At 40.8% G+C, this 25283-nt stretch overlaps 1 protein-coding gene across 3 annotated transcripts in view; it reads right to left on the bottom strand.

Moving 5' to 3' along the window:
- Positions 1-25283, bottom strand: part of tox2 (TOX high mobility group box family member 2) — a 116040-nt gene that overhangs the window by 24646 nt on the left and 66111 nt on the right. For all 3 annotated transcript variants that reach the window (XM_062415476.1, XM_062415475.1, XM_062415477.1), the window contains exons 3-4: positions 20360-20419; positions 5185-5472 (exon numbers count right to left, since the gene is read on the bottom strand). In XM_062415476.1, the coding sequence (XP_062271460.1) occupies positions 5185-5472; positions 20360-20419 (348 nt within the window). The remainder of the gene's footprint in view (positions 1-5184; positions 5473-20359; positions 20420-25283) is intronic.

The raw sequence follows: 25283 nt of genomic DNA, 5'->3' as shown, positions 1-25283 counted from the left end.
TTTTTGAATATACCATAATTGAATATGGAGCATTTTTAGTGTTGCAGATGTAGATGTCACGGTGCAGGTGTGAGGCTCATATAAATATATCTATCCTGCCAATAATAACATAGTTTTGCTTTCGGAAAGTTCCATGTGACAGACACAACAGACAACAACAAGGCCACTTAGTGAGTCCAGAAATTCACTATTAGCAGCAGAGATGTGTATCGTTCTGAGCTGTATTGATAAGATCAATGCAACCTGAGCATGGCTATTAAATGTCTAATGTGTTTTGGAACTTGTAGATGCTATGACAGTGGGGGCATTAACAGAGTGAGGCAGAGAGAGAGAGAGAGAGAGAGAGAGAGAGAGAGAGAGAGAGAGAGAGAGAGAAGAGAGAGAGAGAGAGAGAGAGAGAGAGAGAGAGAGAGAGAGAGAGAGAGAGAGAGAGAGAGAGAGAGAGAGAGAGAGAGAGAGAGAGAGAGAGAGAGAGAGAGAGACCCTGCCAAGTGCATCAGAGAAAAGAGCTCTGAAAGATATCAGGTTTGGCCAGGAGGGGCTGCAGACCGCAACACAAGAAGTATCAGCGAAAAAAACCCTCATGAATTGAAAATGGCCTCTTTACAAAATTAGTGGAGTACAGTCAATTATTTCTTCCAGGTTTTGAGAGTTAGCAGTGGAGAGAAAAACCTAAAAAAAAAAAGGGGGGGGGGGGGGGGGGAGAAACAGTTGCCTCCTGGTTTGACAGGACTGTTAACTTTCCAGTTGATGTTGATACTATTTAGGCTGGCAATATTCTATGTTTTTAATATTGTCAACAATCCCATAAAAACACCAAAACCAACAATGATGAGATCCCACTGACAGGTAGGGATGCAACTTACAATTATTTTCATTGTCTCTAAACCTGATGATTATTTTCATTATGAATTGATTGGTGGTTTCTTGGACAAAATGTGACAAAACAGTGAGGAATGCCTTCATCTCAATTTTCCCAACCTTTATTTAATAGTTATTCACATTGCTTGTTCCGTCCAGCCAGCAGTCCAAAACTCAAAGAAAGTCAACTATTACGAAAACTAGCAAAAATTCACATGTGAGGAGCTGGAACTAATGAACTTTTGGCAATTTTGCTCAAGAAATTATCTGAAGAATTTTCTGTCAAACAACTAGTCGACTCTTTTTTCAACACTGCTATCAAGCATTGTCTGTGTAGCTGAAGCCTGACATTTGCAGGTTATAACTGTATGTCACAAACAGCCAGTGTTGCGGCACGTCAGTCAGCCACACACTTGTCCAAAAAAATTATCTAAAACACATCAGTCAGTCACACCACTACACTGACTTAACACCTACCTTCATTACAAAGAACTGTCAATTCCACACACTGTGCACCTTCCTTCTACTGTAAAAACTTAAACCTAAACACTATTTACCTATTGTTTCACAGTTCCCAGCTGTTTTCATTTAACAAATGAAACCATATATCTGGAACTAGTTTTTAAAGATTTTCGTCTTATAGGAACAAATGAGGTTGGGGCTGAGAGCCACAGACAGGAAGTCAGAAAGTATTGACAGCCGTATTGACACGTTGATTTTGCGCTTTTCATGGACTTTATTGACTGTAAGAGAAATGCAATAAAATCCCAACCTCCTTTATTTTGCATGTACAGTATCTTGATAGTTTTCATTGGTCAGAAAGATCCACACACACACACAACTTAGAGTCACGTCCTCCTATAGAACTCAATCTAAACACCACTTACTCCTATAGCTCGCCCTACCAAAACAAACAAAACACACACTTTCGATTCTGTCTAACAGCTTCCTGACTATGATCGGCTGCTGCTGTAACACTCCTCTACTCTAGATCCTTTTTGTTATATAATCGCCCTATTTATTTTATGTTTATATTGTTGCATCTGCAGTGGAGTACTTTCAAATGTCCTCATACTTGAATCACGTAGGCACACGTTTTAAAAAGCAGGGGCTCTCAGCCTTTTGTTGAGAGAGAATAACCTTATTTCACTCAACTGCATTATCTCTAAAATATCTAATAATGAAATCCAGGAGGTACAGAAAACTGGAGGTATATGCTCATTTTGAATAAGAGTTACTACTTCTTTCCTCCTTGCAATTTCTTCTTGCTTTCCTACCCACAATGCCCTCCTCTCTCTCTCTCCATCCTCACCCCTCCTCTCTTCATCCAACTCTATTGCACTCTTTTCATTGCCCAGCTCACGTATTGAATCTGCCTGATGAAAACAGATCTCACTGCAGCACCACAATAGAATGGCTGATGCAGGAAAGATGAACCCTAATGGATTTTTTTTCAATGTGCTCAAGATTGAATATAAGGCCTGACCTCCAGATGTAGTGGATCCATTTCAACAGCAGAGATATTGTTTATAGTGAAGACACAGAAACACACAGACACACTCGGACACACATATACAGTGCAACATCAACAACAGCAGAAGCAAAACCCCTTCAATCTACATAGCATTCAAACGTTATATTTTTTTAGTATCCCGAAACGATCTAAAATTAGAATTAACCCAGGTTATTTAGCTATCCATGTCAAGTGAGGTATTCATAATGATAGCATCTCATGTTTGAACTGCAGAGTTTGCTTAATTACTCTGCTCAACAGACTGTGTCAAGGTGAGGCACCAATTTAATAGACACTCCGTTCTCAGCACAAATGAACCTCTGCTACGGTTTGGTAACTTCGCCAGGCAGACTATTTGATTTAGAAATTTCTGGGTTTGCTTTATATGCTGCTTTTTGCAGTGAGGGTGAAGCAGGGCTGTGAAAAAGCTCTCCTGTATGTCTAAGAAGCTTCTCTCAGTGCCAGTTAGAAAATATCAAGATTTGGGAAGTTTACTCGCTAAATGTATTTTTTTAAAGCTCAATCTTTTAGCTTTTCTTTGATTAAACTGCCTCTAAATTGAGTATGTTAATTTGAACCATATACTGTTTATACAACATGTTTTCTCTTTCTCTTTGTCTCCATTTTCAAAACCATGGTTATCAGAATAGCAATCACCTGCAGGTACAGCATTTGCAATAAATGTATTTTAAGTATATGTTCATCATGAGCCAGCTGAACATTTCAAATCGTATGCATTTTTATCATGCAACCTGCGGTAGTCAATCTATTAAAACCACAGAGTGTGCCCCTCTGTAGCAGTAACAAATAGCCTGACAGCCGAGTGAAACACTGGCCAATCAACCACTGTCTACCCAGTAAAGGTCATGACCAAAATGTGAAATGAATATGAAGATAAATGACACATGAATCCAATATCTAGGGGGATATTCCAACATTATACATAAAATTTAAAATATGTACTATGTACTATGAGTACTATATTTATATTTCATATCTTTATCAAGCCATATTTTGGCTATATGCCCACTGTTGTTTGGCCTTATCGCCTCTGTTTATGATAAACATTATAGTATGTTGTGCTTGACCTTGATGTGAATCTGTGCATATTTAAATGTATGCTGGATATATGAGATGCTCTTTTCCATTCATTAACATACACAAAACACCCTACTGTCTTGTTATTTCTATTGTTAAAAAGAACAATATACAGTGTCCTATATTATGTAAATTTCCACAAAGGCACAGCTGTCAGGTGTTGCTATTTCTGTTACAGTTCATGATATCTCAGTCAATATTAAGTTCACTTTGGAGATAATTAATGGTGACCTTCAACACACCACACTATTTTAACCGTATCAATTCATCCAAGTGATTTTCATTGAGATGTTAAAATGCTGCAATCTATAAAAAGTAAGGCTGCAGCTAACAATTATTTTCATTAACTAATTTGTACCTAATTATCTCGATTATTTGATTAATTGGCACAAACAAAAACCCAAGGTAATGTGACCATGTCTTCTTTTGTCCCGACCAACAGTCCAAAACTCCAAGATATGCAGTTTGCTGTCACTGATTAAAGCAACCAGAAAATATTTATAAATGAGAAACTCGAACCAGAGAATGTTATCTTTTCTTTCATAGAAAATGACCCAAAATGATGAATCAATTATCAAAACAGTTGCTGATTAATTTAATAGTTGGCAAATAATTGATTAATTGACTACTTATTGCAGCTTTAATAAAACGTAAAGCATCTGTGCATATTTCAAATTAAATAAAATATCAGACAATATCTAACATTCATGTTAAAGGTACACTCTAAAGTGCACCTATATTGCAATATTTACATTATGGTCACTGAATGGGATATGAAGCCGTTAATACTTCAAACTCTAAGTCCAGCCTCTGCTTAAATACTAAACTACTCTTCTTGCCACTTAGCTCCAGGTGTACTGTTAGAGTGACTGCTAGGAGCTCGTGGTTATTATAGCCTATACATTATGTGTCACGCGTACATATGTCATTTGTTGTGATAGAAAGCTGCTCTATTTCCTGCAGTTCTCATGAATGCAATTATGGTTTGGAGATGCTAATTTGTAGAGGAGCAGTTCTGTGTGGAGCTGAGGGAGTAATCAGTGCGTATTCATGTTTGAAGGCTTGACAGATTGACCGATGCATGCTGTCGAGGTAGATATGATGCTGATGGATTTACCCACAATCCTTTTCTCCGTGCATCAGAGCTGACATGGCAACCGCTGAACAATCATTTGGTTCGCCCCACTTAGCCCCCTTCTTCCCTCTGCGTGTCTTGAAAATTACATTTGCCTTATAAGGTTGTAATCTGCTTCATATTCATATAGGATTGACATCTTTTAAATGGCTGGTTTGAATGTTTTCGCAATATCCAAAAAGCTTTAAAAACCCTTTTGAGAGTAAAATTTGCCCAATATCGCAAGTGCTCCATCATCATTTTTCCCCCCATATTGTAACCTTGTATCTGTTCAGTGTTTGTGCATTTCGACATGTGAAGTTTAACAGTCCTCACTCACACTCCTGAGTATCTCAGATACGAAAAATACTTCTTCAAAGTCCAGAAGTTATGAGGTATATAGGTGTATGCCAGTATATTAACCAATTGAGACAACCCAAACTAAGTCCAAGCAACAAATAATCTTAACTGAGTCATAGCTAAAATTGTCTGAAACTTCATAACCATTACTGAAACAAAATCCCTGACTGCTTAAATATCAGCTTTCTGGCAGTACAGGGGCCCCATAAGGTGGTGTAGTCTACGTAGTGCTACTCACCGAGGGCATTTGGCTGGAGACGAGGTGGCTGTCCTGTGCCAGCATGTTAGACATCATGAGTGTGGGCAGCTCGGGGTAGGAATACGGGTTGATGAGCCCATTGTGTTGCAGCGAGTGGCAAAGGTAGCCTGTAGACTCGTGCTCCATCAGGTGAAGAAGAGGAGGCTCGGGGTGGTTAGGTGGAGTGATGGGGGGGATCTCATAGTCTTCGTCCCCGGCTCCATTTCCACTGCCTGTGCCACCACCTCCGCCTCCTCCCCCGCCGCCACCACTCTGACCTGTGTAGTTCTGAAGTATAGACACAGAGGGAGTAAAAAGTTAGAAACACTAGACAAAGTAGTGTACAGTATATAAGCAGATCAAACTGAAGCTAAGTCATGACAGTGTTGTATTTGGCACTATTGGATATTACCTGAAAATGTGAAAGTTTCAAAAGTAAAAGTCATTTCATATCCAATAGACAATGTTATGTGACAGCCCAAGATGAGGTCTACAGTAGCCCTTTGATAAAAAGTCAAAGCTAAAAAGCTGTGTAGAACAACTAACAGTCCCAAGGTATATTTTCAGCATAAAATCACTCGCTTAAAATTCATTGCGTGTGTCTCTGACGGCACTGAGCAGCAACCCCCTAAACACATTCAGCACTTTAAACCACTTTACTTTGGGATTCTGGGTCAATTTTGGATTAATATGACAACTGGTATGGTGATCCCAAATGCAACAACAAAGCTCTGTGAATTTGCTATAGCTCTGATTCCAGGGTTTCTGCCAGTGTATTGCAAGCCTGGCAGCCTGCTGGGCTGAGTTGACCCCCCGCCAGGCCTAGGCATTGGGGAATATTTTTAAAAATGTATTTTAAGATGTTTTTTCTACACTTTAACGTAACTCCTTTAAGGAATAGCTCAGTACATAGTGGGTGTGCAGTCGAGAGAGAGAGATGTCACCGTCACATGTATGTGACGGTGAGGCTGCAGGGACCGGAGCAGTATTAAGTTAGCACTATAGCAGTGAACAGTGCAGTGTAGCTAGGCTATATGTCGGTGAAAAAATGCCACAAGTGTCCTCCAGTCCTAAGTCAAGTTGCTGTAACTTGCTTGTTTGTGCCAAAAATAAGGACAGAGATATGAGACATGAGAGCAGCAGCTCCCTAACAGCTCCGTGTATTTACAGCAGAGAGCAGGAGGGAGGACAGACATCTCACTGTGCTACTCTATGCTGTGACTCTGCTGCTATTGCCGACAGTCGAGGAGCAGATACTTGAAATTTATGATTGTAGAATCCGTCGTCCGACTGAGTGCAAATAACACGCTTAATATTATACAAATCTTTTTTATTCTATAATTTAATAGTAAATAGTAAACACCACAGCATTACAGTTTGTTTGTTTTTTAAAGTCCTGATTTGCGGTTGGAGGCTTAAATCGAGCAGCAGAGTTTGCTGCCAGTCTAACTCTAACTCCTAACGAGTCAAGTCACCTTATCAAATCACAATATATTGACATCATCTGAACAGCACCACTTCCCTAACTACAACAGCTGCTACATGACGTAAATGTATTAATACAGCCATAGTCATTATTACTTATCCTTATATTCTACTGTTAACTTTTATAGTAGTGTATATAATATTATGCTTATGTATACATGAATAATATATATATAATATAATACTACATTATATATACAATATATTATTCTTATCTTATCTTATGTTACTTATGTATTTATTTCTTGCTTGTCTCTCTCTGTACTCACTTCAATAAAAATCATGTTGATCGATGTTTTAACATCTTGTCAGCCAAATAATTCAGTTTCCTGCAATTCCACAAAAAGCTTTGTAAACAGTTTAAATTCTGATCTGTCATTTTGTTAGAATAGGTGTAATTTTGTTTCGAATGTTGAACGTCTCATTTTGGTACAAAAACTCAATGCTCAGTGATGCGTAATAAAGAAGACCAACAGCCTCTGTATTTGTGTGCTGTCGCGCTAACACAGTAAGTCCAATCAGATCAGAGTTCTGTACAGAGCAAGAAGAAAAGAAAAATAGCAGGGAAATTCAACAGGGAATGAAAAGCAATTTTGTCTGAGACGATCCAACTTGACTCCCATTGTAATGACTGAGTCAAATTAATCATCACAAATAATATTCTGGTGTCAGCCATTCAAGGGTTTTTTAATAGAATTTTTATGATTCATGTCTAGCAGTATACATCAAACAGTCAGTTCTGCAACATTTCTGAAATCAATTCAATATCATCTTTGTGTAGGCTGTCATCCTCTGCAGCAGAGTGGTCATTTATCTCTCAAACAGATACTTTTAGAAAATAAGGGGCATGGGGAAATGGAAGAAAGGAGAAAGGGATACAGGGCACATTTTTTTCTTGATTCTCTCAACCTTTTTCTCAGTATAAAGGTGAGTGTAAAGGCCCAATTTATAATGTTTGACCATATAAATTACAGTTTTATTCAGATATGTAAGTGAAGAGGTTTCTCGACTGCTCTGACTTAACATAGTTCTGTTTTAATGGATTAATTCAGTTGTTGTCAGTGAAGCGAGCCTTTAACTGCATAGTAAAGGACAATGTCTTCCACAATAGCTTTCAACAGGATTAAAATGTAGCTGATGTCTTTTAAATGAATACCAATCTGAGGCAGTAAGCACAAAAGCCAGATGAGAGGAATATCATTAAGTTACAATACATTAAACAGTGAAACACCCATTTTTAATTTGACCACAAAAAAGGGATGTTTGCAATGTTTTATTATGAAGCAAGAATGCAGACACATACTCAGCATTTAAAAGCACACTTTCATCTTCCTACATGTTACACCAAATGAAAAAAAGAGGAGAAAAAGAACTGTGATTACCTCAATTTGATTTACTTTGTCCTGACATAACCTGCAAGCCGGTTGATATTAATTTTCTGGAGTGTCCTTTGAAGACAGATGTTTTTGTAAACCTTTGGGGATAGTGTTATTGTTTGGTCTAATGGACAAGAAAACGAACATTTCCTGAGATTCAATTTCCCTCATAATTGTTGGAAGGAAACTAAATTGTCTGCTGTAAACACCGGGGCCATTGTGTGAAGTGAGTCCCTGTGCGTGTCCCTCTGAGCCTTCGCATCACCGTCATCTTTCACTTTGCGTCCTTCTCTCTCTGACTGTGGGTGACCACAGTGCAATCTAAAGACGTCCGTGCTTAGTCATCAGTGTTCATCAACCTTTTGTTTTCTCAGTGTGTAAATATATACCTACGCAACGGAAACATTTTCCGTTGCTTTTGATTGTACGACTGAGGATGTGTCATGTGTTAGATTGCTGTGAAGGCTCATCCAGTGCCCTTGATGATAAAATGTAAATACCAAGGACGTTCCCAGTTGGATTGTGGCAAGATAAATTATTCATATGCCTCTATTCAGAATGAGATTGCATGTACAGAACCACATGTACACTCTGGCTAATATATACTCCCTTCTCCTTTAAAAGTAAAATCCAAACAAAGGCAATGTATTTGATGGATTGTATAGACCAGCATGTGTCCTAGTATGGAATTGGCTTTTCAAACCCCCCCCCCCCACATACACACACACACACACACACACAATATGACCAGCATTGGTTTACTTTCAATAGTCAATGCCGCACTTCTACCAAAAGCTGCATATAACACATATTCTATTTTCTCACTGAAACATCCTGTATTTTCCCTTCTGATCAATACCAAACACTATAGGGAACATTATTTCCAATAGGCAGTATGCTCAGTCGGCACAGTGAGCGAAACACAATCTGTAACATTTTAATTAAGAGACAGATCTTTCGACTGTAAGTGTTACATACCAGCACACCTTTCATTTGAAAGAAACAGATGAATAGACAGTTGGTCTGGGACTGAGAGAGAAAATAACATTGATTGGGGAGCTTTCCAGCTTGTCTTTTATTTGGCACAGATCTCTCCCTCCCTCTGTAACACTGCCTGAGTATTCAAGGCCTTCTGGAGATGATATTGACTGTGGCTAATGGCTCATTATCTGTACATTCTTTTTCTTATTAGATTATTTTTATGATGCCTGTAAAAATCAGGATTTAGGACATAACCCAAATTAATATTAAGCTGTATATTAATTCTGTAAAATGATCCACTGTAAATATCATTTACACAGAAAAGGGCTGCAGGCCTTTTGGTATACTCAAAGCATTACGGTACAGGATCTTGGCATAATGTGTTTAATATTACTCATAATGGGGCATTATTTGACAGGTCGGTTTGACACACATTTCCTCTTGAAATAAAATCTAGCCTGCCATCAAGTTACAGAATGAAAGCCTAAGTGCATAAGTATATTCAGGCTGGTTGCCTGCGTGCCACACAGATGGAGAGTTTGGAGTCCTCCAAAGTCAGCGTTTGTTTCGGAGAGAGGATGGGACCGACAGCTAGGAGACAGACGATGACAGATCTGCCTTACCACTAATGTGCACTTATCTGCCTATTGGAGAGCTTTGTCACAGTGGTGATTTATGCTTAAAATCCCCTGCACACTGCCACTTCCATCACCTCCGACACTCTCGTTCCGACACCTTCTCGTATCCGCCGTGCAGCGCTCTGCACTCAGAGACAAAGTCAGGCCCCGTTATCTCTTCTTTCCACGCAGTCCGGTTTGCAAAGAAAACGGTGGATTTATCTTTGGGAGGAATTTGAGAGCATCATCTATTTTCAGTCACTCTGCCATTGCTCTCCCAAAGGAAGATTATACTGTATATTTATGAATGATTCTGTTTACTTGTGTACTGAGGGCTCTTGTTTAAATGTAACACAGCAGAGGCAAATAGTGGATGTCAGACTACAAAGATCACTTACTTTCAAACACTTAATCTGACCGACATGAACTGCTCTGCTATTTTGGTTTATTGGGCTGTTTGTTTTTGATACTCCTCTTTCTCTGTCCTCTTCCTCTTTACGAATCTCTCTATTTATCTGTCCATCTCTCTCCGTCAACTCAGGCTTAATTAAAGCCATAGCTGTTCTTCTGCTACGATATCATGTCAGGGGCTATCAAGACACCACAAAGCCTTCTCTCGCAGAGCCCATAGCGAGGGAGGGGGAGAGGGCCAGAGATCCAGTTACAGCCACCCTACACCTCCACTCTCCTCTTCCTCTCTTGGCTGGCCTGGCCTGTCTTTCGCAGAGCCCAAACAGTTCTGGTCCCTGCTCCACATCCCCAGGACCCTAAACACCACTCATCCTCCACCCCCCTGTCATCTCATCTGTCTCTAAAACAGCCAGGCTGCATTATTTATCTGTCACTATGTTACTGTTTGGAAATCATGAAAGGGGCGGTGGGAATGGGGACGCTAAACTACCGTGTACTCAGTTTCCGTCCGGTGAATGAATGGGAGGGGAGGGAAGAGAAGAAGGTGGGAGAGAATGAAATTGGGAGGCAGCAAGGGGGTGAGACGGGTAGGGGAGAAAGGGGAGGGAAGTGCGCCACAGCTCTGTACCAAATACATGCTCTTTCTAGGAAATAAAGCCACCTACTATCTCCCCAGCACCATGTGAGAAAAAGTGATGCTGCTCTGTGACAAAAATGCTTTTTTTATTTATTATTATAGGAGGGAAAATATGGATGGAATGGTGAGAATAATTACAGGTGCACCAACTGTCCAAAGTCCAAAGATGCAGATGGCCCCATTCACCCAAATACTTGTCTTGATTACTAACTAGCCTCCCGTTGACTAAAACCAGCCATTCTAATTGCATATCTTTCCCTCCTTTTTTCTTTTATGTTTCCTTCCCTTCTTCTCCCTCGTGTATCCTGTTCCAAGTGCTCGTCTCACTTGTCAGTCAAGGTCAGGGGGTCATCCTCATCTGATCGCGTGTCAGAGCAGATTAAAATCAGAGCTTTTGTGCCATGTCATATTTCATTATGCATTTGACTCATCTTGTGGGTCAAGGGGTCAGTGTGATTTGATTGGATGACAGAAATGATATAATTTGTGTTTAACCCTAGGCTGTATGAGGCTCTGAGTGGCGTACTAATGCATTTTACAAAGACGGGGCAGGCCCTCTCCACAAGCGACTAATTTGAAGTGGCACACCGCAGAGTTGAAGGAGAGCCAGAGCTATTGCACAACATGCTGAGGTTATAAGGGAGGCTTTATCAAATAATAAACACAACCTCCCTTGTACCTCTGTTCTGTCTGTCTCTCACACGCTTTCATTCTACTCTGATGCAAGTGCCCAGACATCAGCTACACTCTCCGCCAAATATGTTACTTTTCCCCTCCTTTATTTTCCTCTTTCTTTATCAATTTTATTCACTGAAAATATGTCACTGACCCTTTCCCTCTTATTCTTCTCTTTCTCTCTCTATCTCTGTTTCTTCCGCACCATGTAATAACACTTGATTTTGGTGAGATTGGAGACTAACAAAGAAGTACTGTCGACCTGAGCAACCACACCATTACGGCAGACAATTCAACTGGACTCCAAACAACATCCAAATATCTGAATATCTATATTAATAAAAATCCACCAAGTTATTACTCTTCAAGGGAAAGAATAACAGGTTTTAGTTTTGCTATTGTTTGGTAAATTAAAATGTATTTCAGTTGTCTGCTGGTGTATTGTATGCATAGAAAGAGTTCAGGACCCTGGCGCTAGTAATGATATGCAGATGCCGTCAAGTTTCAGTGAAAACCCAACTGTGATCTCCACTAATGTGGTCGGAAAACAAACCATGATAGCTCAGGTTTCCCAATAGTCATCTAGAGTGATTGGGATGCCGATGTTGATACTACTGTGGGTGAGGTGATGGGGGAAGAGAGGGGACAGTGGAGAGAGGGGCAGAGGGGTGGGTGGAGGGAGGAGAAAACAGAGAGGAGAGGCAGGGGGAGCAGGAAAGAAAGGGGGGAGGGGAAAGGGTTGAATCCAACATTTCAAATGAGGACCATAATCAAACTTATTGCCTGACAGGGTGAATTTAGGATTACAATGTTACACTGGCAGACATACAGTATTATTTCCAGAGTCCCCTGTGTCTCATCATGTTCGGAGCGACCATGTCTCCTGGGAAGCCTTTTTAACTTTGCTCATTGGCACACCACTGTCTGTTCTGCACGGCTTAACAACCGCCACCGCTATTGCTGAGTTATGACCACACAGAAACTGCCCAGAGAGCAGACAAGGCCAAAAAAAAACAGCAGCAAGTCAACTGTTTTTACATTTTTAATGACTCTTCAGTTATCTACTTTTCTGTGCTCACTGTCAAAATCATTATTAACATGTGAACAATGGTGCTACTGTGTCTGAATGACAAAACTAATTATTGTTATAAGAACAAGTAAATGGACAAAAAACAGCACAATAAAGGGTTGGTGGATCTGTACTGACTGACTCTCACAATGTTGAAAATAACAAAGGGAGCGCTGATGGCGCAGTCATCCAAACAAACGTGCATTATTCTGAGGATTGTTAGGATCCTGTCACCCACAAATAACTGCTTTACACAAGGAGAAGGGGGGTGTAAAGTGCATGTGGCTTGGTGAGTGTGTGTTTGTGTTCCCGTGAGTGTGTCATTTAATCGGTGTGATAAATGTCTATGTGCATTTCTGCCTGCACAGAGGTAGGTGTCCTTGATTTATTTTCATTTTTTAATAAAAACCTACTGTCAGGAACTGCCGTCTCCATGTGTGCGTGTGTGTCTGTGTGTGGTGTCAGTGTGTTCTTAAGTGTCTCTCCTCCCTGGTTCACAGTCAATGAGGCTGTGTATCAGAGGCTGGCACAGCTGGTGGGAGCAGGAGACTAACATCTGGACCCTTGTGCTCTTGGTGCCATTGTTAATAAGAGGCTGGTGGGGAGTGGAGGGGAGTGGAGGAGACAGCTCTCCAGTGTCAATGAACCCCCCTGTCTCTCACTAGAGCTCCACACTGAAACTCATACTCAATGCATCAGAACCGGGCCTTCATCATTGCTGCATACACAACTGAGATGGCATAATTAAATCCATACAGGTATAGCTTCATAGGCCCGATCGTTGTTGTTTTTAGCCACAGTTGCAACATGCATCTTGGGAGTTAAATGTCTGTCCACCAGGTGTAAGTTAAAAAAAACTAATGCATAGATGTCATAAACATTTGTACAGACATTCGTGGTTTCAATATGATGAGTTTGAAATTTTGTCAGTGAATTGTCTAGACAACTTTTTAATGAATATCAATAACTTCAATATCTCTTAATTTTCACCCAGTGCTATAATCCCATCTTCATTTTAAATTGTCCAATACTTCGGTTTATAGCCAAACTATAATAATAAAAAATAAAAACGTTATAATTTTATGATCTAATAAATGTAAACCTAATGACATTTTCATCAGCTTCAGCTGTACTTTGAGTTTAGAGCTAAAAACGTTAAAATGCTAACACACTCAACTAAGAAAGTGAGACACACTTCAGCATGTTGGCGTGCTGAGGTTAGAAGCCTCATCGAGCTGCTAGCTTGGCTATTTGACTATTACTCTTAATTCAGCGACAAACAGCAGCTGAGCGGGGTTTACTGCATTAGGATAATCCAGGTACAGGAAAGTGCAATGAATTAATTTTCAAGCAATTTCCTGTGATTGTCTCCATTTTCAGTTTCTCACAGTATTGTCTTAGATGGTTAACTCCACATTTGTTTCACTCCTTGCAGGTTAAAACCAACACATAAACATATGAATATAATATAAAAGCTGTTAGCCCTAGGCTTTCTTTTATGTGTGCCACTTAACCTGTTTAAATAGAAAATTATACTTTATTTCAACTTTCTATGAGCAAAGGAAAGAAGTCAACATGGATCGATGTCAGCTCAGGGCTTTTTTAATACCTTAAAGATACTTCATCAATAATTAAACGAGTATATTTGCTAATGAATCTTAGTTCAATGGAAGATTTTCCTCTCTAATAACCCATAATTTGTCTTCCCAGCCATGAGGGGAAATAAGTTCAAGGCAAACTTTGTACGTTTTATTTTTAAAAGAGATAAAATATCTCTGTGGTTATGAAAACGCTAAACAGACACAGGCCATTTCATGTCTTTTATAATACTCTGGCATTTGATCTAGCACAAGAGTGAGTGTTTGGTCTCTCATCATTTTATCCAATGGGGTGAAAGGCCTACACAAACACATTAAGGTTGCCATTAGTTTCGTCTGATCACCTGGGGCAACAGGGGGATGGACAGCTTGGCAAAGTGAGGGCCTTACACAAATATACAGCTGTGCATTTATATGTGGTGCCATGCAGTTTTTCAAACACGGAGCTTTTAAATGGAGCACGAGAGACTGAGGAGGGTGAGGTGGGAGGGGGGGGGGGGGGGGGGGGTTCCAAATGACTGTAAAAAGGCCATGGGGAGAGAGCTTTCCATCTCTCTGCTGCTGCAACAAATATGCCTGCACATCTTTTTGCTTTGTCTCCGCTCCCTGCTTCGTCAGCGAACGGCTATAGAAATATTTTGGCAGGCTGCTCTTTGTTTTCATTTTCACAAAAGATGTAGAGAGGGAGAGAGAGGAGAGAGAGGAGATGAGGAGAGAGAGAGGAGAGAGAGAGAGAGAGAGAGAGAGAGAGAGAGTAGAGAGAGGGAGATGAGAGAGAGAGAGAGAGAGAGAGAGAGAGGGAGGGAGGGAGTGAAAGAGAGAGGGAGTGAGGGGGTGGTGAGAGTGAGTGGAGAGAGAGGAGAGAGAGAGAGAGAGAGAGAGAGAGAGAGAGAGGAGAGAGAGATGAGAGAGAGAGAGAGAGACGGGGTAGTTGGGTGGGGCAGGTGAGAGAAGTGCTAGATGGGAAAGGTAAAGGGATGTTGTCAGGGGTCAGAGGGACATTTGAGAAAAGGGGGGATATAGAGAGTGGAGGGGGTAGTGGAAGGGAGGGAGGTGGAGAGAAGGCAGAAAAGGAAAGGAAAGGTAGAGAGAGGAATGAGGTATGGGAGGAACAGCAGGAGAACTGGTGGCAAGTAAAAAGCTGGGGGCATGTGTAAATGTGGTAAACCAGGTGAGGTGGCAAAAAGGAGGGATGAACAAGGGATTGGGAGGATTGGGGTGACGAGTAGAAGGTGAGGCGGAAAATGGGAGAATCAATGGGAAGAGGCGGGGGAGGGAGGGGGCAGGTGGCAGCATAGGGGAGGAGGAGCCTGCCACTCTGGTCCCCAGCTCCAATCTAAACAGCGGGAGGAAGCTGTAAATCAGGCTAATGCGGCTGAGCTGTAATTCAGACCAGCAGGGCAGGGGCGCTGGTGCGAGGACCCCGAACGGCGGGAGTTTACAAAACGCCGCCGAGAAGCTTTAATCAGTGCAACGATCCAAAGATACCGTCTCCCCCAATCAGCAGGCTTCCTGTCAGTCACACACGACTGAACCTGACCAATCAGGCTGTGCCGAGGTTCCAGACGGGCCGGCTGGGCTCTGGGCTGCTGCCAAACAAGAGAATTACTCATCTAAACTGGAAAGGTGGAATGGGCCTTTAATTCAGAGCACAGAGGGACGACGTGATAGATTTGTCAAAGGTTGGACATAAAAGACTATGGGATCATGTTCTACAATGGTTTATCAGAAACATATGAGGGAAAGATGAGAGACACAGGGGAACTGTAGATGATTTAATCATTATTATCAGAGCACGGTTTCTACAAGTTTAGGCACTGAAACTGTGTGACCAACATCATATCTGTTCAAATCTCTTTACAACACTAAATCTAGCTATTAAAAACATTTAAGAAAAGCAAAAACAACATCAAGGCCTCATTATGAGCTCAGTCTGTCAGTGTCACTGTGTTTCATGAGTTGTATCCTAATCACATCTGTTTGATGCCATGTAAAAAAAAATTCCTATCGATCAGTGATCTGTGTCTGCTTCTCTGTGTGTCTCACAGATCTGCTGTTGGCACTCAAACACCTCCCTAATTAGAATTACAAAACCCAAGGGGCTGGCATAATCCTTGCCAGAAATGACTTACAAAATAATAATAACTGAGCATCAAACCGTTAAAACATAATTTGAACCCCCAACATGTAAAACTTTCAAATCACTTGTTACCAGAAGCTGCCTTTTCATACCTGCATTTTACTCAAAGGGGAAGGAGGGCGATGCATTAACTTAAAAGTGAGCGGAAAATGCAAATGCAGTCCACTTTATCATCAGGCATTCAAACAGACCCTTTCAACTCGGCAATCCATAATATTTCAGCTTTGATGCTCAGGGAATGGCCACAGCTCGATGGTAACACAGAGCTGGATTCTGCTCTAGTAGTAGTAGGACTAGTGTGACTGGCTGGGCTACACACACACACTGTGCATGTTAGAACCACATGCAGCGTTTTGGCAGCAAAGACGCTACAGCGGCAGCCAATCAATAAAACCTTGTTACGCTAATTGCAAGATCATAATCTCTGTTCCTACTTCTGCTGAATATCCAAACAGTCACTCCATTAGCCGAATTATTCCCCTGTGCAGTTTCTCCATCTCTCTTCTCCCCCTCCTCCCCTCCATTTGCTCCTTGTGTTCTTTTTTTTCTGTGACATATTTCTCTCAAACAGCAGTTCTGCTAAATGAATTCATAAGTCAGGGAGAAAGACATCAAAGCAAAGTATTGTCAAGGTAAAGTGCTGATGAAGTATACGGTTTCTTTCACTTTGCTGCAAAGCTATGAGAAGGCATCTCCTCAGTGAATTATCTTTGATCACATCCCTCCGTACTCTTCTGTTAAGTATTAGCAAGAGAAATCCTCCTTCAGGTGAAGATCTACTAAGACCTTTATAATAAAACAAAAGGCCTTCTACATAGCATATGTTATTCCACTGTCCACTGTGGAGATTTCATGTTTGTATGTCTCTTTTCTGTCTGCTTGAGAATCAGATCAAACCTCTGTGAAGACAACAGAACAAGCCAGGGCTTCTCATCGTTGCTTACTCTTTTCTGCACTGCTGCCACTACAGTGGTCAGTGGCCACAGGGGCAGACAAAGATCTTGTTGGTGCCAAGACCAAGGTCTGTGACCTTGTCATTGAATCACTAACACTTTGTCACTCTGCTGGGGGGGAGAGAGAGACTGGAAGGAACACTACAGAGAACTGAGCAGGGTCAGACTGCGATGCTCATGGGAACATCGATATGACAATGGCACTGACCCCGTTTCTTTGTGACTCATCACGAGAACATACTGATCTAAGCATCTCACTACTTGACCAGATTTACTCAACAGGGGTAGGTACTATATGAATGTACGTACCTGTATAGAGAATGTACTATATAGGTGAACCAGATTAAAAGGAGAGATTACACAGAGAAACTGAAGTGGAAGAGAGCAAAGCACGGAGATGCACACTTTCACACAGTTTGTAGGCGGAGCCGCTGACCCAAATGCATTTAAATGCAATGGGGGTAAGAGAGAAAAAGAGAAACAGAGGGGGAGTCAGAGAGAATAGAGAAGTAAAGTAAGATAATAAAGCAGCAAGCAGAGAAAAGTGAGCTTTAGGCAGTATGATTTGTTTTTGTTGAAGCTGGACCATACTGAGAACAATACAGCTACTGTATGTACTGTACACCACGTTTCTTGAAGAATAAAACTAGTTAATTAAAGAATTATCCCCACAGCTATCTCATCCCTCAGAAACTTTCACCACAAGTCCATTTATTGATTTGTACTAATAGGGCTGTAATTAAAGATATTTTTCATTGTAGATTAATCTGTTGATTATTTACTTGACTGATCGATTAGTTGTTTGGTCTTGAGGATAGTGAGAAATGTCCATGACGGTCCTCCTTAGACCAAGATGCATCCTAAAATCAGAGCACTAAAGCAACTAGAAAGTATTCACGTTTGAGAAGCTGGAATCAGAGAATTCTGATTTTGTTTTATTAAAAAATGGCTCTAAATGATTAAATAATTGTCAAAATAGTTGGTGATTAATTTTAATAGTTGGCCAATAATTCACTAATCGTTGCAGCTGTAGGACTAAATATATATGATGCAACATGTGTACCGACAGATGCCAATCAAAATGCCTATTTAAATTCACAATTTAAATGTTCTTTTTTTTCTCCAAAGATTTAATAGGAATATGAATATTTTGACATTTGGGGTAATGTGCTTGTTCACTCTCTTCCTGAGAATTCGATGCGAAAATCAACATCACTCTCGTGTCTGTGCTTTAGGCCTGGAGCTAGAGCTAGCACCCAATTAGCTTAGCTTAGCATAAAGACTGAAAGCAGAGGTGAACAGCTAGTCTGGCTCTCTCCAAAGTTAAAAAAATATGGCTACCAGCACCTGTTAAAATCCCAAATTAAAACATCATATAATGTTTGTTTGATTCATACACAAACACAAATATGAAAGTGACAACTTGTGGTTTGGAGCTACGCTTTGTAACTATTTATTTAGGAATAGCAGCTGGGCGGTGTGACGTCCTTGAGTCACTGCTGGTTAATATTTACTGTACAGACATGAGAGTGGTTTTAACCTTTTCATCTAAATTTTGGCAAGAAAACAAGGGATATTTCCTAAAATGTCTAACTGTGTGTTTTCATGTTTTCACGTTTCCACTGCTTTGTGGATTTTGGGATTGTGGTGAGTCAACACTACATTCATAAATCAAGTATTATTTTAAGTATACTGTCACTCTTTCAGTGTGACTGCATTGCAAAATTATTAGAGTTAAAATGTAGTATTGAAGTGGGGTACAACTAAGGAGGTCCAAATCAGTGATTTTTCTTCTTTTTTTTCCCCTTTTCTGTGTTTTGTTGCAGGAGAGTGTGTCCACCCCTAAGGCCCTCCCTGACTCTAGCTGTCAGACGGAAGGAGAGGCTAAACTTGGTGAAGCGGAGAATAGAGCAAGGCACATGTCAAATATGAGGGGATCTTGAGTAAACAAAGTATAACACAGAGCAAAGCAAAATCGTCTCTCATCCCATCACCGTCTTTCACTCTATTTCCCTCTCTGTCTCTTTCTCTCTTGCTTCCTTGATCCCCACCTCTCTCTCTCTCCCCTCCCTCTCTTTCTATCTTCTATGCCACATTTGCAATTTTTTATCTGCCCCTCAGTCATTCAGCAAAAACACACTGTGCACATTAGAATGACTTGTAATCAGTCAATCAACAGTAAACTAACATGTGTTGAATCCAAATGGGCCATTAAAGCAGCAGTTCTTAAGATTTCTTAGAGAGCCAAGTATCGGCATGGGGAATTTGCAGCAGACATATTTGTTGTCAGAGTTATCTAAATCAACTTTACAAATCATGTACAAGAATCAACATGAGCAGCTCTGTGTCTCGTTCTGGGCCCTGAGCCATACTTTAACAAACCAGAGCATTAAGAAATTAAGCAAAATAGCAAAATACAACAAGAAACGCAGAAACTATTGTAGCATACGGGTCGGTTCTAATAATTGCAATTGACAGGGACAAATTCTCTGTTCCCCTGTGTATGTCAGATGGGCTTATTCCCAAACTCCACAAATCCCCCTGTCCAAACACAACCATATGGTCTCCCAGTTGTTCATGACCAGCTGTGCTACAGTGTATCTGGCATGGTTGCCATGTTCTGTAGAAGAGCTCTGACTCCCCCTCCATTGTACCTTAATAAATCCACTGCAATGAGGCCAAAACTCACTCAGAGTGAAGCAGCGTTTTCTGCTTGACTTCTATCAAAGTGAAAATATGTGCACAGAGGATGACTGTATAATTGGAATACAATGAATTTGAATTTTATGATGGCAGAGTTATCTTAATGATTGACACCACTGCCTCACAGAAAGAAGGTACCAGCCCTTTCTGTGATGAATTTGGATATTTAGTGGTTTAGGTGCTCTGCTTTCCTCATCGGTAGCACGCATGTAATCATGACTGTCTACTTCAGCTTCATTACATAAAAGGCATAAATGGTAATGTTACTTTGAACAGATAACAGATGCTATATCTGTGAGTGTAAAACATGTAGTATTTTATAACCATTTCTCATCTGTCATGTATTCAGTCGATGCATATAATTTTGCTGTTGTTTCAGTAGCAACAACTTGCTGTCTATCCTGTCAAGTAGGAGCAATTGAGGAGGAAAGATGGCTTTGCAGCAGCTCAGGCAGCAATCATTGGGACCATATGATATAAGACGAAAACGGAGTAGCAGGTATTCCATTAAGGAATACTGGTCAACTCACCTGGTTTGGTGGGAGAAAGTCATGGTTGTTTTCATTCATGTACATGTTGTCACCATCAAACTGTATTACAGAGAGAGAAAAAGGGAGAAATGAGAAAACAATTAGAGACAGACAAATCCCAACGGGAACAGAGATTTTTAGTCAGTCAGTGGAGATAAAAACAGTGTAACACAGCAGCCTAATGACTGTGAGTCCTCGGCTTATAGACCTCAATGCTCTGGTGGATGTCAGTAATTATAGTTCATTAGAGACACGTATAATTAGGCCCTGTCAAAGCTTGTGTAACTCACACTCTTCGTCTCAGCTTGCCTACAGCCTAAGATTGTGTGTGTAAGTGTGCACACACCTAAGTGCTGTGATTCCTCGGGTGTCACAAGGTGACAAAGGCATAACAGAGTGATAATCACAACACTGAGAACACAACACTCACACCGACGGCCATCTAGTTAGTCGGCCAGCAAGTTGGCTGGTAACACTCTAGCTTCCATTTACAGTTTACAGTGTGTACTTTTTTATTCAATTATTGTGATTTGCAATTTCTATAGATAATAGCTAATCAAATGACATAGGGCAGGTATATCAGCCAATGCGTTGACCCAGATTGATCAGCTATGGCATTCACTCAACAGATATAGGACTATTTCTGTGTTTACTTCGGGTCAGGCTCACAGACAAGTGTTCAAGATGATTTCAGTTAAATTGATAGTTTTTGGAAAGCTGGAGGCTCATGCTCCTTGCTCTGATCGACGTCTTTCATGCTGTAGCGGGGTTTCCCAACTCTTTTATTGTGTTTTCAAACCTATAGTTTGTTTGCCTTGGTCCAAATCACTGATCGACAAACCAAAATGCCTCACTAAACAGCCTCGTGAGAATGTTCACTCCACTCATTGGTTAGTAGTGATCGGGGCGGGAGCAAGAACTTAAACACAGGAAGGTCCTGAAGATGGTCCTCTGGCCAAATGTAACATACTTCACTGCGATAGTCCAGGTTGGACCTTGATTCATTCTTCAGCCAGCTGCTAGTACCTGTTGATTTCAGTCATCCGCATCCCAGCACATGGCTACAGGAGCTGTTTAGCACAACCTCGCAGAGGATGCCTTGTAGTTGGATTGAGGTGGGATAATGTTCTCAACTCCAACTAACTAGAATTAGCTTCACACTGCACTAAGACCGCTACCTTAAAACGGTCTCGTTTCAGTTGTTTTGGTCCACCAAGTATGATTGCTGTGTTCAGACCTGCCTAAATAAATCACATTCAAAAGGACTAAACAAAGGAGGTTTGCCCTGAATCTGCCAAATGAGAAAACGAGCCAGATAGCTAGCTAATCAGACACAGAAGCCAGTCCTTCTTACCAATCACTAACATGGATGATCAATGGTAAATGGTAAATGGACTGCATTTGTATAGCGCCTTTCTCGTCGTTCGACCACTGAAAGCGCTTTACACTACATGCCAACATTCAGCCATTCATACACACATTCATACACTGATGGCAGAGGCTGCCATGCAAGGTACCAACCTGCTCATCAGGAGTAGTTACTAATGCTCCTTCTAACACACACTCACACAACAATGGCACAGACCTCAGGATAAATTTGGGATTCAGTATCTTCAGTATCAAGGATACTTCGATGCCCGGCATCCAACAATCTTCCGATAAGTGGGCAACCAGCTCTACCTCTCAATGACAGCCGCCCCTAATCACCAGTCTACCCCTTTACCAATCCTGCCAACCAGCCACCCAGCTAGTGATCGAGAGACCACACAGATGCCAAAAGGGGAGAAGAAACCTTTTAACGCTTTTGTACTTTGCCTGAGAAATGATGAAAGGGCAACCTTGCTAATTCAGAGCTCAGAAGCTCAAAGCTGCGAAAGGGGAGGCTTAGGAGGAAAGGTGATGGTTTGAGGTTAAAGGATGAGAAAGATGAGGATGTACCCCTGCTAAAGGAAAAGGAGAGGGTGAAGATCGTGTGTAATTGGGAGGCAGAGTCGGAGAGATGCTGTAGGTATGGAGTGATGGAGGGGAATGAAAAGAGAGGGTGAGGACAGAGACTATGAACGAGCAAAATAGAGACAGAAGAGGAGGGTTGTAGCAGCAGTGGTGGCAATAGAGCCTGTGGTTGTTCTAACTGTAGTGTGATTAACATTGGGGTCACAGCCAGAGGCCACAGCTTGAAACACACAGGCATATAAACAAGCACACGCACATACACACGCTCCCAGAGGCCTTTCCTGCCTCTCTGTCTGACACTATTTGGCACCAGCCATTTATGAGGAAACAAAACACACCTTAAGACAGCTAGTAGTGGCTGAGATGAATTACAGCTGCTACTGTAGGGTCAAGCAATGGGATGGATATGTGCCTACAGTAACTCACTAAGAATGTTTCTCAAGCTGTGGGCAGGGACCAAAGATGGGCCACAATCTTTTTTATAGCGATGTTTCACCACGCGTAATGAGCCATAGATTCCAGGAGCTAAATTTACTGTATTGTAGGTGTTCATTTGTTCAGTATGAATTATTTTAGGGATTTTTTTGGAACATTTGAATATATTCCATTTAAATTATGGTCAGATTCAACTCCAACAGAGTTGCTCATGTATTTTTGTTGATATCTTGACACAGTCAGAACACAAAACAAACCACAGAACAAAGGCAATCCCTTGAAAGATTTATACAATTTGAAGCCCCAATTCCATTTTCAAGTTATCATTCAGCCTGAAATGAAACTGTTACTTCTAGTGCAATGATTTCTGTCTGATAGACTATTAGTTTGCTGGAGGAACAATCGCTGTATTCTACAATGAAAATGAAATCACTTTCTTTATTGCTCTTGGAAAATGATTTTACATGGTGTCCTAATCACATTGCGCTGGATATGATGGTGTCTTGCAATAGGTTATTTTCATACCTGCGAACCAGATCTCAATGAGCAAAACAGGATAAGTAGAAAACAATTATACAGAATGTCAAAGAGCAAAGTGAAGTCTGTGCCTCTGCTGCACAACGGGAAGGAGTCACTGAGGGCAGAGTTGTTAGAATAACAAACAATATCTAAATTGAAGGGAAAGGTAAAAATAATTAGTTCCTGTCTCGTTGTGGTCAGAGAATGGCCAGTTAAGCTAAGTGTACTATAATCATGCTACAGCACAGATACAAGAGCAGACCTTGAATAACAAATCTCTGTCTGACCCTAAGGAATGAAGGCCTGCTTACAAGCTTGCTAGCCTTAGGTTTGCACTTACCCTGTGCCAATTTGAGGTTCATAGTCTGACTCCAGGTATGTTTAAAGGCATAGTTTAACATTTTGGGTGTTGGACTTGTTCACTTTCTTATTCTTTAATTATATAAGATGCTAGAATATCATTGGCACTCTCACATCTACATACTAAATATGAACCTTGAGCTAGCAGAGAGCTTAGCATAACGACTGGAAGGAGGGGATTATTCTGAAGCCCCAATAGTTCTAAAAATGTCCAATTGGCCCGAAAACCCATTAGTCCAACAGCCCATTATCCCCAAAACAAACGCCTATTGCTCCGAAGGCCCATTGCTGTAAAAGTACAAACTCTAGAATAGTTTGAATTCAGTGACTGCCGATCCCTGGTGCTGAATGGCGAGGGAGGACACATGTACTGCATGCACTGCCATTATTTATGGTTAGGTGTTCTAATTAAGTTAACTTGGTTGTCTTTTGCCTTTAATATCTTATTATCCTTGTAACACAAAGACACCATTTACAAAATGCTTAAAACCTTTTAGTAGGCCCTTTAGATAAAAATGGTTAGGGTTAGGTTAATTAGTTGTTTTCGGGATAACGTGGCTTCAGACTAATGAGCTTTCGGTCAAATGGGAAGTTTTTCAAACTATTGAGGTTTCAGAATAAGGAGCTGTCAGACCAATGGCATGGCCCCCAGAAGTGTGAAGGCTAATAAAGAAATCAGTGTACCAGCAACTCTAAAGCTCACAAATCAACATGTTATAACTTTTTTGTTCTAATCCATACGCTAACAGACCTATATAAACAAGAAGTTGTGGTTTTATGGGGAGTTTTGTGCTGCTATAATTTAGTGGCTAGATGCAGTGACTTCTTGGTTTCCTGGTCGTTTCGCCCTCCTGCTTCTGCATCTAAATGCTAAGCTACGCTAATCACCTGTTGGCTCTGATTTCATGTTTAGTGCACAAACATGAGAGTGGTATCAATCTTCTCGTGTGACTCTCAACAAGAAAGCAAATAAGAGTATTTCCCCAAATGTTGACTTGTTCCTTGTGCACTATTCATGACCTGTTAGTGAACCAGGTAAAAACCTTACTATAGTAACCTGAATAACACAATCTACATTACTAATTTGATATTAGTGCCATTAAAAGTTGGGTAATGGAATCCACCTTATAAAAGTATCCTTGACCAAGACTCTGAATGCCTTCCTCAGTGTGTGATTCATCTGAACCTGACCTCTGACCTCTGAGCAAGACATAAGAAGTTTCATCTGGGTTCCCTGCTCTGACAAATTTTGTTCACATGGAAGATGACAAAAGCTGTGAAATGTTGGGGAATAATGTGAAAAATTGGGCATGCAGTGCTCTAAGATAGAGATTTGTGATAAGTAAGTTTATAATAACATGGCAAATAAACTACAGTAAAAATGATAACAGAATAAATCAAGAATGCATGCGGCTTTAGAGCAGACATCAGACAAGATTTTGTGTATATAAAATTTTGGTCTGGTGTAATCTGACTCATATAATGTATATCTTTTTCCAGAAGTGCTCAGTGTGAACATATGAGCAGTTGACATATGAAAGAAAGGGAGGTTTGTAATGGAAGGGCGAGATTGTCGTGTCTCTCTCTGTTTGCTTTCCTGCGGCTTTGAGGTCATTAATCATAGCGGTCAAATCTACAGCAAAACAATTGAGCAAAG

Source organism: Scomber scombrus, chromosome 3 (genome assembly GCF_963691925.1).
Source record: "Scomber scombrus chromosome 3, fScoSco1.1, whole genome shotgun sequence".
Taxonomy (NCBI): Eukaryota; Metazoa; Chordata; class Actinopteri; order Scombriformes; family Scombridae; genus Scomber; species Scomber scombrus.
The sequence above is the reverse complement of the archived record's forward strand: the minus strand, read 5'-3'. Positions and strand labels throughout refer to the sequence as shown.